General features: G+C 33.1%; 1 protein-coding gene and 2 long non-coding RNA genes across 3 annotated transcripts; all 3 read left to right on the forward strand.

The window, feature by feature from the left end:
- Positions 1-9897, forward strand: LOC117682515 (E3 ubiquitin-protein ligase TRIM71-like). Its single transcript, XM_034450243.2, has 2 exons — positions 1-140; positions 7936-9897. Exon 2 carries the CDS (start codon positions 7936-7938, stop codon positions 9676-9678), a length of 1743 nt encoding a protein of 580 aa, XP_034306134.2. The 5' UTR covers positions 1-140; the 3' UTR covers positions 9679-9897.
- A 659-nt stretch (positions 9898-10556) lies between these two features.
- Positions 10557-11982, forward strand: LOC117682517 (uncharacterized). The gene is made up of 3 exons (XR_010713236.1): positions 10557-10749; positions 11384-11492; positions 11920-11982. It is a non-coding gene; the product is annotated as an uncharacterized lncRNA (long non-coding RNA).
- A 148-nt stretch (positions 11983-12130) lies between these two features.
- Positions 12131-13164, forward strand: LOC136274822 (uncharacterized). The gene is made up of 3 exons (XR_010713237.1): positions 12131-12236; positions 12650-12752; positions 13023-13164. It is a non-coding gene; the product is annotated as an uncharacterized lncRNA (long non-coding RNA).
- The last annotated feature ends 146 nt before the right edge of the window (positions 13165-13310 follow it).

A 13310-nucleotide genomic window follows, 5' to 3' on the forward strand; every position in this document is an offset into this window, starting at 1 on the left:
TTTAAACTTTGTCTCTACGTGTACGTACATGACCAGGAAGTAAATTACACAAGTCTCGTATTCTCTCATTCTGACATCAGGGCGTTATTCACGCGATATTGCCTACCAGTGTAACTTATAAAAGGTCACATTGATACACGGTAAGTTATAATAATTGTTTCCATATCGCATGATGGTTAGGAAGTTGATATATTCCTTTAATATTGGGTTAACTTCAAGATTATCAAGTCGTTCAACAATGGATAATTTTGTAATTGTACTGAACCGAAAGTAGTTGCCATTTTTTGAAAGAGCGACATGTATTTTCCACCATTGACGCATACATTCACCTGCAATATTTTTGTTTACAAAAAATGTATACTTTAAATAAACCAAGATCACAAATAGATGAGACCTACGATGGTCAATTGGACTTATAAGTTCATAATTGATTTTTAAAGGGAGGGTATAATGCACGGCTCTTGAGGGGTTAGAGAGGGGTGTCTATAAGCCCAACCCCCTCTCGTCAAAATTTGAATATTATATCATATGGATTCACGGTTGTAGAACCATTTAAACAAGAGCTTCGACTTTTGGTAGTTTTATCAAAAAGCAAATTGACGTAAGCCTGTATTTTACAATGCTGGCCACTCAGACATGCATGGCTCTTTGAAATCAACAAGATTTGTCTGGCTTTTGAGCTAAGAATACGCAATCTGTGTATATTTCATTTGAAACCAGAATATCTATAGGACAACTATTTTATGTCACCTCTAGTCTAGAAATTCTGCATCATATATTAATTCTTTAATTCTGTTTGTACATCTATATTTTACAATGCCAAATAAAACATATTAAATAAAATTGTTTAAAGAAAATTACATATTATACAGAAACGACCGCCCACCCCCGGATTAGGAATTTCATGATTTTGGGATTTTTTTTTCCTGGGTATGATTTTTTTTTTAGCTATAGGTATACCACTTAACCCCCTTCCCCCCCCCCCCCGCCCCCCCCCCCCATCAAGGATTAGGAATTTCATTTGGGAAATAGGCTTTTTTGTCAAGATTTCTGATGATTATTGTAGCCCTCCCTCCGATTTTCAATTCGGAGGGAGGGACTCCCCTGGAAAAATTTTCTTGATCCGCCCATGCATTTACTGCTGTTTTACGAGGGAAGGGGGTGGTGTACTTATGTATTTATATATGGGTCATTATCAAAATATGCAGCCTTTTGTGTCAGTGTCAATTTCAAGGGGGAAAAATAATGTTCTGGGGAATATATACAGTACCATTGGATTTTAGAAACTTAAACCTATATTGTTGAACAAATAAATTGACAATTTTACTGCTTAAAGTATAAAAAAAAATATTATTTGTTATGAGATTTCAGTGAATTTATGTTGTCATTAAATTTTTCTAACGTCTTTAACCTACAATATCTTCAATAATATTGATGTTTTATTCCAAAAATCAACATTAATTTTCAAAACAACATTCATATATTAATTTCTGCTATGCTCCTTAACAATTTCTCTTTTAAAAACAATGAATTTGATGAGATATATGCTTGTACAAAAAAAAATTGTCATTGGTGTTACAAGGCAAATTAAATAAAAATATCTTAAAATGCATCAAGTAAATAATATTGTACTACAATTGGATTCCCTCAGATCATAGTGACATCATTCCCTGCTACTAAAAAGATAAATGTATCAGTGATGACATCATTGTAATAAAAAATATGGCAGAAAATGTTAGTATGCTCAGAAAAATACAATGTAAACTGTGTCAGTGGGATAACATACTATTTAAGGTTTTCTATTATGAAAGAACAAAAAAGTTTTTCACATAAATGATGAATGTTTATCACATTATAACATAGGCTATGTAGCTTTGTGTAGTATTTGTTCTCTCGGGTCATACTGCTACACTTACTATGGATACATCAGTGGTATAACGGTCAGTGGTGTAACCAAAAATTGTTGTTACACCACTGACAAAACTGTTACACCACATGACATTATTTAATTATTTTACTTTTTCTTCCATTTCATTTATAATTTGAGCATTTTGAACAATTGCTATTTATCAATTTTGCAATTTAGACACTGTCACAGTAAAGAAAGCTTGACTATTTAATTGCAATTGTGTTTTCTTAATCTGGAAAATGAGACCTGTTACACCATTGACATTATTTGAAACACCATTGACATTTTGTATGCTCTAATTATGTTTTACCCATTTATTAATAAATACTTGATTAAAAAATAGAAGTAAAAACAAATTTATTCTAATAAAGAAATGAAATAATCCACATTTTATTTTTTATTAAAAAATCAAATTTTTTATTGACTTATAGTGTATTATAAGATATGTTATTCTATTGACATTTCACATTCCCTATTATGTTATACTAAAATCTTTCAAATGCTAAAAGGTAACAAATGCTAGCTGAGCTTCAAAAAACATATATAAACAAAGAGGAAGTGTATATGAGTTATATGCATAGATTTTGGAGAAAATTGGAGAAATTTCAATTTTATAATCCAAAATGTATGATTGATATGAGCTGGTATAGTATTGACGATGTTCTTTGTAAGATTGATGAGCCAAAGAAAGTCGAACTCGGTACAAGGTAGATAAAAGTGTGTGGATGCCAATAGTATGAAATAAAACATCAAAGAATGAGTGAATTCATGTAAAAAAAACATCTACATGCCATTTTTGTGTCAGTGGTGTAACACTGATTATAAGTGGTGTAACAGTGTGTCTGTCTTCAGATTATGAAAGAATGAGGTACGAAAGATCAAATTTATCATGTTTTAAATGCAATCAAAAATAGAGATTAGTTTATTTTACAAAATTTAATACACTTATCTCTTATTTATTATCGCTAGGTCAGTGGTGTAACTTTAAGTCAGTGGTAAAACATATTAATCAGTGGTGTAACATGTACATTTTTCTCCAAATAAAGTTAACTGGCAATGATACATGTATAATTGAAAACACCAGTGCATTTATAGTAATGTCTTTTTTATGCTCCATTAAAAGAAAAATCCAGTTGTGTTCTGTTTAATGCTCAAATTAAAAATTTGTTGAGTAACATCAAGACTTTGTCTCAAATGTTATGTTGGTCACTATGTAAATGTGTCAAATATTTTCTGTTATCTAATTCTGATAACTTTAAATGAAGTTTGTTGATATAAACTTTATGTCCATCATTTTAAAAGAATTATCTTATTTTATTTAAGAATTTTTTCCTATAAGGTGAAGGTCGATGGAATAGAGAACAGTATGTCATTCATCAATAAACAGTATGAGGACCAAAGGAAAGAAATCTCGGATATCACAAAAAATGTCTCAGATATTACGAATGCTAACAATACCATGATGAAGAAACTGAATTCTATGAGATCAGATTTTGAGAACCTAAACGAACGACACCTTGACCTCCAGATGCGATCGATGAGGGACAACCTGATATTCGAAGGGATCCTGGAAACCCAAGAAGAAAATACAGAAGAAATCCTGAAGGAGTTTCTCAAGTCAGAGATGAATATAACTGACGAACCTCAGTTCCACAGAGTTCACAGAATGGGAAGGAAAACCCAGGGCCGTCCCCGACCAATTGTAGCAAAGTTTGTACTACATACAGAAAGAGAAAAGGTCAGAAAGGCGGCATCTACCACACTCAGAGGGAAACCGTTTGGGATAAACGAACAATTCCCAAAGGAAATAAACGATACTATATCCCCAATACAAACAAGCCAAACGACAGGGAAAAAAGGCTGTAATGGTAGCTGACAGACTTTACGTAAACGGTATGCAAGTTTTCGCACACCCAACCCAGATCCCGCACCAACCTGACTCGGAACGCGAACAACATCCCGCGTGGCGCAACGCCGCACAATCAGAACCCCGTATTGCGACAACGCAACGATATGTGTAGGACAACCAAAGAGAGCGATCGAACAATGTAAACAATGCGAGTGACTGTTATAGTAACTCTCTCACATCTCCGGACCCCACCAGTGTAAAACTGGTTTGTATCATTATGTATGTGGTCTGACTTCAAAGCTCCAATCTCCTGACTTCATTGACTTTATTAATAAATATGACATAGTTTGTCTAACGGAAACGAAAACGGACAAATGTGATATTATAGAAATTCCAAACTTTGATATTTTTTGTAAACATAGGTCAAATTTATCATTTCGAAAATCCGGTGGTATTATTGTATGTATAAGGAAATCTCTTTCTGGGTTTTGTAGCATTGTTTATAATGATTGTGATCATGTACTATGGATTAGATTAGAAGGTAGAGCGTTTGGTATCAGTAAACATATTTTGCTGGGAACCGTTTATATACCTCCTATTAATTCTAGTTATTCACCTGTTGATATTTTTGATGATATAGAGAATGAAATTTTTTGTTTATCCAAAGAAAATGAATGTGTTTGTCTTATTGGTGACTTTAACAGTAGAACATCAACATTAAGAGACTATAATGAATCTGATGAAACATCACAAATATTTAATAACACAAAGAGTGACATTAATTTTAATTGGGTATCTGATGAATTGGATGTACAGTCTTTAGAAAAATATGGTTTGTCTATTGAAAGAAAATCTAAAGATAATATTGTTAATTCCTATGGGAAAAGACTTATTGAAGTTTGTAAACACTGTAATATGATTATTCTTAATGGTAGATCTAGTAGTGATCAAGAGGGTGAGTTTACATGCAAGAAAACAAGTGTTGTTGATTACTGTATTTCCAATACTGAATTTTTAAAACATGTTCAAGATTTCAGAATATTACCATTTTCTCCATTTTTATCGGATGTACATAATCCTATCGAGGTACTATTAGCACTTGGTAACCAAGATAACACTGAATCAATATATCAACAAGCACAAACGAAAGAATTAGCAAAAAAATGGAATTCTGAAATGAAAGATACATACCATAATCATGTAGAAGATAAATCAGAAAATATCTTAATGTTAACTAATGAACTATCAAATATTAGGCATGAAAATATATCACTAAAGGTTATTGATAATGCTGTTGAAAAGATTTGTGATATTTTGGTTGGAAGCGCTTTAGATGTTTTTGGTAAGAAACCAATTTATACCAATGTTAAAAATACTTTTAAGAAACCATGGTTTACTAAGGACTGTAAAATTGCTCGATGTAACTTTAGAAGAGCAAAAAGGTTGTATAAAAAATTTGGAGGAGATATTTTTAAAGAAGATTTGTATGAAAAAGAAAGGTACGTATATAAGAAAAAACTAAAATGTGCAAATCTGAGGCACAGAGTTGAAATGAAAAAACAATTGTGTAACTTAAGATCAAAAAATCCTAAAGAGTATTGGAAAATTTTGACCTCTGATGTTGACAAACAAAGGTGTAGTGCAGATTTACATGATCTTTTTACATTTTATAAAGAATGTTGTAACAGCAGTTGTTTATATCATGATGAATCAAAAAACAGTGTATTTTCCCTGGAAGAACTTGATATGTTAGCCAATATTGATCTTAATACTGAAATTAACCTACCTATAACACATGATGAAATTTTGAAAATTAGTATTACCATACTGAAGAATAACAAGGCATGTGGAGATGATAGAATATTTAATGAATATATTAAAAGTACACATGACTGTATGTTGAACTTATATGTTGTATTATTTAACAAAATATTTGATTCTGGCGTGATACCTACACAGTGGATTTGTGGTAATATTATTCCAGTGTATAAAAATAAGGGGGATAACAAGGATCCACAGAACTATAGACCTATATTACACTATTGAGCTGTTTGGGAAAATTATTTACTGCTATAATCAATGAAAGACTTAATAATTATGCAGATAGAGTTCAACTTATTTTAGAAAATCAGGCTGGTTTTCGTAAAGGTTACAGCACTGTTGACCATATTTTTTCATTATATTCTCTTATAGAACTATTTAAAATACACAAAATGAAATTGTATTGTGCTTTCATAGATTTTGAAAAAGCATTTGATTCTGTCTGGCATATTGGCCTATGGAACAAGGTTTTATTGAATAATATTGATGGAAAATGTTTTAAAATTATCACAAATATGTATAAAGGTATAAAGTCAAAAGTACTGGTCAATGGAAGATGTTCTGACTTTTTTTAATGTACTGTTGGAGTAAGACAAGGGGAAAATTTGTCACCTTTTTTATTTTCACTGTATTTAAACGACCTTGAAGAATATCTCCAGGTAAATAATGTTAGAGGTTTAACATGTCTCTCCAACAAGATTAGAAAAGATCTTAATCTTTATTTAAGTCTTTTTGTTCTACTGTATGCTGATGATACCATCTTATTGTCTGAAAACCCTGAAGAATTCCAATACCTTTTGAATACTTTTTCTGAATACTGTAAAAACTGGCATCTTAAGGTCAATAGTAAAAAAACCAAAGTGGTCATATTTGGTAGAGGTAAAAACAGTAACCAATTTACTTTTGAAGGCTCACATTTGGAAATAGTTAACAATTTTAAGTATTTAGGTGTTACATTTTGTAAAAGCAATTCATTCAATTTAAATCTTAATGATCTATATGAAAAGGCTATTAAAGCCATGTATAGTTGTATTGGAAAATGTAGAAAGCATAATTTAGCAATCGACTGTAAATTAGACATGTTTGATAAAATTGTCCATGCAGCCAATATTTTTATACGGCTGTGAAGTATGGGGTTTCCAAAGAAAAAAGCTTATTGAGAAACTTCATCTTAAGTTCTGTAAACATATATTAAATCTGAGTTCATCAACACCAAACTACATGGTGTATGGTGAACTTGGAAGGTATCCACTTATTATTAATATTAAAGTTAGAATGATTTCATTTTGGGGTAAATTAATTAATTCCCAGAATTCTAAGTTATCTTCAAAACTTTTTCATGTACTCAAAAACTATAAGAATCCATGGTGTGTATTTGTAAAGAACATTTTAGATAATTGTGGATTGTCCTATTTATGGCAAGAAAATTCTATAAATATTCCTTGGTTAAAAACGAAAGTTCCCAGCATACTATTAGATCAGTTCAAACAAACATGGTATAGTGATGTTCAAAATTCACCAAAAAGTATAAATTATAGATTGTTTAAAAAATCATTAGCTTTTGAGGAATATTTTTTGAATTTGCCAACAAAACTATGGAAGAAATACTGTATTTTTAGAACTGGTAACTCAAAACTACCTATTGAGACAGGAAGATGGTTCAATATTCCAAGAGAGAATAGAACTTGCAAATTATGTACTTGTAATGAAATTGGAGATGAATTCCATCATTTGTTTAATTGTTCTGACCGTTGTATAACTGATGCTAGAAACATGTATTTACCAAAATATTATATATCATACCCAAATGTTTTAAAATTTGAAGCATTGTTTAATGTATCAAACAAAAAACAACTTATCAAGATTTGTAAATTTATAAATACAATTATTGAGAGAGTTAGCTCTCTTGGTTAATGTACATGTACTAATCCTTCTTCACAATGTAATTTTTGTATATATCTTCTCTACACTGTAAACACAGTTTATTGAGAATAAAGTTCATTGTCATTGTCATTGTCATATACTATATGCTTGTTACACCACTGACAAAATTTTCACAGTTCATTAAATTTTAGTCTAATTATCAACTAAATGGTAGATTCCAATGTTAGCAAATTTTTAGATGTTATACTTCATTGTTTGTTAAATGTGTTTTTTGCAATCAAAGTAATTTTTTCAGCAATAATTTTCTCATGTTTTACATTTTTCAAAAGTCTGCATATTTTGATAATGACCCATATATGTTTGTGTAAGGGGGGCTTATGTCGATATTATTGACTCCCTAATAATATATGATAGCAAAATAAATAAATGTAACAGCTCCCTTAACTTACAAACTGTACTTTTCTCATTTCAGATGGCATTACCTGAATCCCAAATACCACCCGACGCCCAGCATTATTTGGTGTGTGGCACTGAAGACTGTGAGAAGAACTGCCAGTTTTACTGCAATGACTGTCACCAACCAATGTGTGAACAATGCAGAGATGAACATCAGAAGAATAAGAAAACCAAGAACCATGAAGTGGTCCCTTATAAACAACGTAAACGACCGCTTCCTGTGGAGAAATGTAAAATCCATCCCACAAGAAACATAGAACTTCTCTGTGAGGAATGCCAAATTCCCATTTGTCCCAAATGTGCAACCACAAAAGAACACCGCGGCCATGTGTTTACTGATCTAGAAATGGTCTTTGCTGAAAAATGTTCACTTTTTCACGTAGAAATTACCAAGATTCGAAGCTATTTTGAGCCTACTTCTCAAGACCTGAAAAAAGAAATTGCGGGAGATGTCACAGAAATAAAGAAGATCATGGAGGGTGTAAGAACAGCCATTAAGACTGAAGCTGAGGCCGTAAAAAAGCTGGTAGACACAGTCACATCAGATAAAATAAAACAATGTGACAAAACGGAACAGTCATTATTACAAACATTTAACGGCCAAAACCAAAAAATAGATGATTACATCAACTATCTCAATGATTTAGTCAAAACATTTTATGGTTACCTCTCTCCCTCAAACATAGAACAATTAACATTTGCTCTCAAATCAGAAAATTTGGTCATTAGACCCATACCAGAGACATCCAAACCAGTCCCACCCGTATTTACTGCTGGTCAATACAGCAAGGAAGATGTCGCCAAACTACTCGGTAGAATAACTCTCCCCAACACTAAACCAGAGAACAGAAAAATAAAGCCCATGGAGACTGCCTCTACACAGATGAAACCTACAGGGAAACAGAGGAAACAAGACAGAGAGAAATCTGACGTGAAACAAACACTGTCTCTGTCTTCCTCTGTCACCAAGGTCAGGGAGTACACAGTACCAGGTGTTAGATATGTATTTCATATATCACTGGGTAAATCAGGCAGACTCTGGGTCAGTTATAGTAGTGGTAACCTTGTCCAAACAGATCTACAGGGGAATCAGCTACAGAAGATACAAACTAGTGGTGGATCTGAAGGCTACCACACAGTCACACAGGACGGGGATCTGGTCTATACAGACAGAGGCCACAAAATCATCAATAGGATAACACTGGATAATACAATCACTGAATTCATTAAAACAGGAGCCTGGAAACCTATCAGTATACACTCCTCCCACATCAACGGGGACATACTGGTGGGGATGTGGAAGGATGGAGAGGGTAAAGTAACCAGGTACAACAAGACACGGACAGAAATACAGAACATACAGAAAGACAACAAAGGACAGGAACTGTATAGTAAACCACACCACATCACAGAAAACATCAATGGTGATGTCTGTGTATCAGACATTGACAAACATGCTGTAGTGGTGGTGGATAAATCAGGACAACACAGGTTCTCCTACACAGGTCAGGGGCCAGGGTTGTATCCCTATGGAATATGTACTGATGTACTCGGTCACATCCTGGTGTGTGATACATCTATATTCCATAACAATGACGCAGTTCATCTTCTGGATCAGGACGGTCAGTTCTTGTCTCTACTACTCACACCACAACAAGGGGTACAGCTTAATCCCCGTAGTGTGTGTGTGGATGATGAGAACAATCTCTGGGTGGGACAAGGCACCAACACAGTGACAGTGTACAAGTATCTACAGTGAACATTATAAATCCATACATCAATTATGTACAGTATTTGTGTTGTGAGACAATGTAACAACAACACAGTGATAGTGTAAATGATTACTCAGGTATATAGTACATATACATGGACACCATACATCCCTGCTTAAATATTAATTTTTCACAATTATGGATACCCAGATAGAGGTGTCAAAAAGAAATTGTTGGAAATTTATATAAAACATTATCTAAAAAATATCATATTTTTTTTTATATATGTGTAGCTGGTGTTTTAAGGGTGTTAACTGTAAACACGACTGGTTGTAGGTTTACACATTTATTTGCCTGCCCCTAGGACTATTAGGGATCAGTCCTTTAATATTCAATAGACAAAAATTTACAAATTTTTAAAATAAAATATGAACCAGGGAAAAATAAGGTAAAAAAAAATAAATAGTGTATTTATCGTTAACACTTTGGACCAAATTAAACACAAATTATGTTTTACAGACTGATTAATTCTCTTCAAAAGAAAAGAACGGTTTTAGGAAAGCAAGTCTATGTACTTTGTAAGAATTTTTACTTAGAAATATTATTTAATATAATCTCTCTCTCTCTCTCTCTCTCTCTCTTAAAAATTGACGTTCGTTGATAACTAAATAACACTTAGTTGACAATGATACACAGTACATGTACGTGTAATTCTTGTTGCGCTCGCCACAACGGTGGCACCGTAAAACATAGCAGGGTGATGGGCAATTAATGCAATTTTAGTTATTAAAAACTTCAGATTTACCAGTATACAGACAGGTAGAGCGTAAAAGGTTTTATTCATGAAAGGAATAAAAAAGATCCATGATTGATGGGCAAAATTTTAATAGTGACGTCACAATACTATGCACCATTGTCGTGAGGTCACAATAAAAAAAAACTCGCATAGGTATTATGACGTCAGGTAAATATCTTCAAGAATAAACAATATTAATCATGCAAAGGATTTCTGAACAACTCCGTCGCCTTTTTCTACGATTTATGCGACACAGCTGGTGGATTTATGAAACAGGTGTAGCAATTTCAATTGCTGTTCCCCTTTGTCTCCAATATCTATGGTAGGTAGAATTTCATTAAACAAATCAAATTATACATTTTCCCTGCAGGATCTATGCAGGAGTATAATCTTGTAATCGATTTAAGAATTGAAGCTTATGCCCCCCCCCCCCCCCCCCCGTAAATTGCAAATGGGAATGTGGGGTTCCAGGGTAACCAATGAAAAGAGAAAATGAGGCTTCATTTTTATGTTGATGGGAGGGAGGTGGTAGAAATTTTTGAAATGCATGAGGCTGCATTCTTTGTACATGTAAGATGGGGGGGGGGTTAACATAGAAATAAACGAAAAACTGCATCTGTGCACGTATATCGCTTTGATGCCGAGTTGCTAGCTTGCATAATGTCTCTCATCAGTTCTTTTAATTAATGATGAAATACCAAAATTAAATGTATTCTAAATTTGTTGTGCGTCTCGTTTCTATCTAAAATGAATCGATCAAAGTAAAATTAAAATATGACATAATTGATGAAAACAATCACAAGAACGGTTAAATTTAAACAATTAATGTCTTAGAAATTGCCTCCTTTTATGGTTGATCAGTATAATTTATGTTCCAGTTTTAATTTCAAGCTGCAGATTCCCCTTACCTTTCATTTTTTAGAAATTTAATTAATTCACTTTATTGCCTCGTTAAGCGAGGAGCCTCAACTATCGCCGACTCAGCATGCCCTGTCCCCGGTCGTGACAGATCTGGGATTTGAAATAGAACCAACCTGTAGATACCTGGAAGGCCACTTCAGATATGTACGTTTTTTTTCTTATGTGGAATGTCATATGAATTTTATGGTCGAAAAATATTTCGACATCATTTTTACAATTAATTAAGATTAAATTCCCCGCTTACGTTTTTCATTTGTCAAAGTTCCGTTTGTTAATTACAAAATCCCCTAAGAAATTCGATTCCCGGTCCAGCCATATGTTTCCATGGTATTTATATACTCATTCCTCCTTTTCTACTACAGATGATAAGATCTAATATTTTTTCAATCTGATTATAAAATCAGATATTTGATCCGCTCTGGCAAATTCGATGTCGCTACATAAAGTTATCGAATTTGTCGGAGCGGATCAAAGATCTACTTTAAATCAGATTGATATTAATTTTCTTAAAAAAAAAATAAAATAAAATTGAATTTAAAGTTTTTTAAATGAGACTGTATTATCCTTTCAGCGTGTTTACAAATACATTACCATTCGAGTAACCAAAGTAATTTGGAGGCTTCATTTTGAAAGGCAAGTCTACGCACAACACTGCAATTATAATACATGTAATAATTTCTTTTAATTTTAAAAACAGAAATATGATAGTTTTCCAAATCTACAACGTTCTAAATACATTTAAAATTTTAATTGATATATCCATATTTTAAAACTTAATTATGAATTCAGGAGCGCTCCGTTGAGGTACCGCCATCTTTTCCCGCTGTTTTTGGAGTTCCTGACTCTGCTTATTGTTGTTGTACTGCCGATATATGACATATATTCCTGGTGAGTATGATAAAACAATTTTAAGTACATACATTTTATTTAGGTTTATCTAAAGAAATTCGAAAATTATAAATACAGCATATTTCGGAATTTGGTGGCAATGGAAGTAAATTGATTTTTTTTTTTTTTTTTTGGGGGGGGGGGCATACTATATCAGAAATGAGAAGGGATTATAGTGATGGTGATGTCTAACTTTGCAAAAAAAAAAGTGTATGTAGGGGGGGGGGGTCTAAGCCCCCTTCTAAAAGTAGGGGGTTAAGACCCCCTTCCCCGTTTCCGACGCCTATAAACTTTGAGAGCTTTAATGTTGAATTCTGTGCAATATCATCGTTGGTTTGACGATTTAAAAAAAGTTAATCACGCAAGTTGCATAAGTACTGCATGTATGGACTGTGTGTTTTTACTATTTGCAGTGAAGAACGTCCCCTTGGTGAACTTGGTGAAATTCTAGAGCCCAGTCTAAACGATCTTGGATTTGTGCGGTTAAGACAGCGTACTAGCCTCTCTGTATACGATGTAAGTACTTATGATACGCTTTTAGTCATTAGTACTGTATTACTCTTTCTTTGTTTATATATCTTGTGAAGTGTTTTTTTAGATTTTAACACTCAACGTCATTTTTTTTCTTGACAAGTTTAAGATACAACTTAACACTGTTCAGGAAAGGCTACAAATTCATGTGTTTTCCTTCAAAAGGGACAAATGTTTTAAATAAATGAATAAATATAAAGTATACATTTATATCTTTTTTAATTTCTGAGTGATAAATTATCTGTCTTCTTGTAGGTACTCCGTCGTTACGTAATTTTTACCTTGCCCAGGTGTGCCATCAGGATGTTCCTCTTGTGGAGGAGGCGCGGGCGACATGAAGACGGGCGATGATGAGGAAAAAGGGGAGGGGTGAAGAAAATGAGGTCGCTGAAGAAGTCAAGTATGAATTCAACCTCTAATGATTAAATCGCGTAAATGTCATTTTTTAATTGATAAATGTTAAATTTTAAAATTTTGCGTCTAGGTTCACGCCAGATAGTAACAATCCATTGATTGCGAAAACGAAACATTCATGTACGCCTA

This window comes from Magallana gigas, chromosome 4, assembly GCF_963853765.1.
Source record: "Magallana gigas chromosome 4, xbMagGiga1.1, whole genome shotgun sequence".
In the NCBI taxonomy this organism is placed as follows: Eukaryota; Metazoa; Mollusca; class Bivalvia; order Ostreida; family Ostreidae; genus Magallana; species Magallana gigas.

Bases quoted from the DNA above. Each gene is read 5' to 3' on its own strand.
- LOC117682515 (XM_034450243.2), top strand. From the start codon at position 7,936: ATGGCATTACCTGAATCCCAAATACCACCCGACGCCCAGCATTATTTG.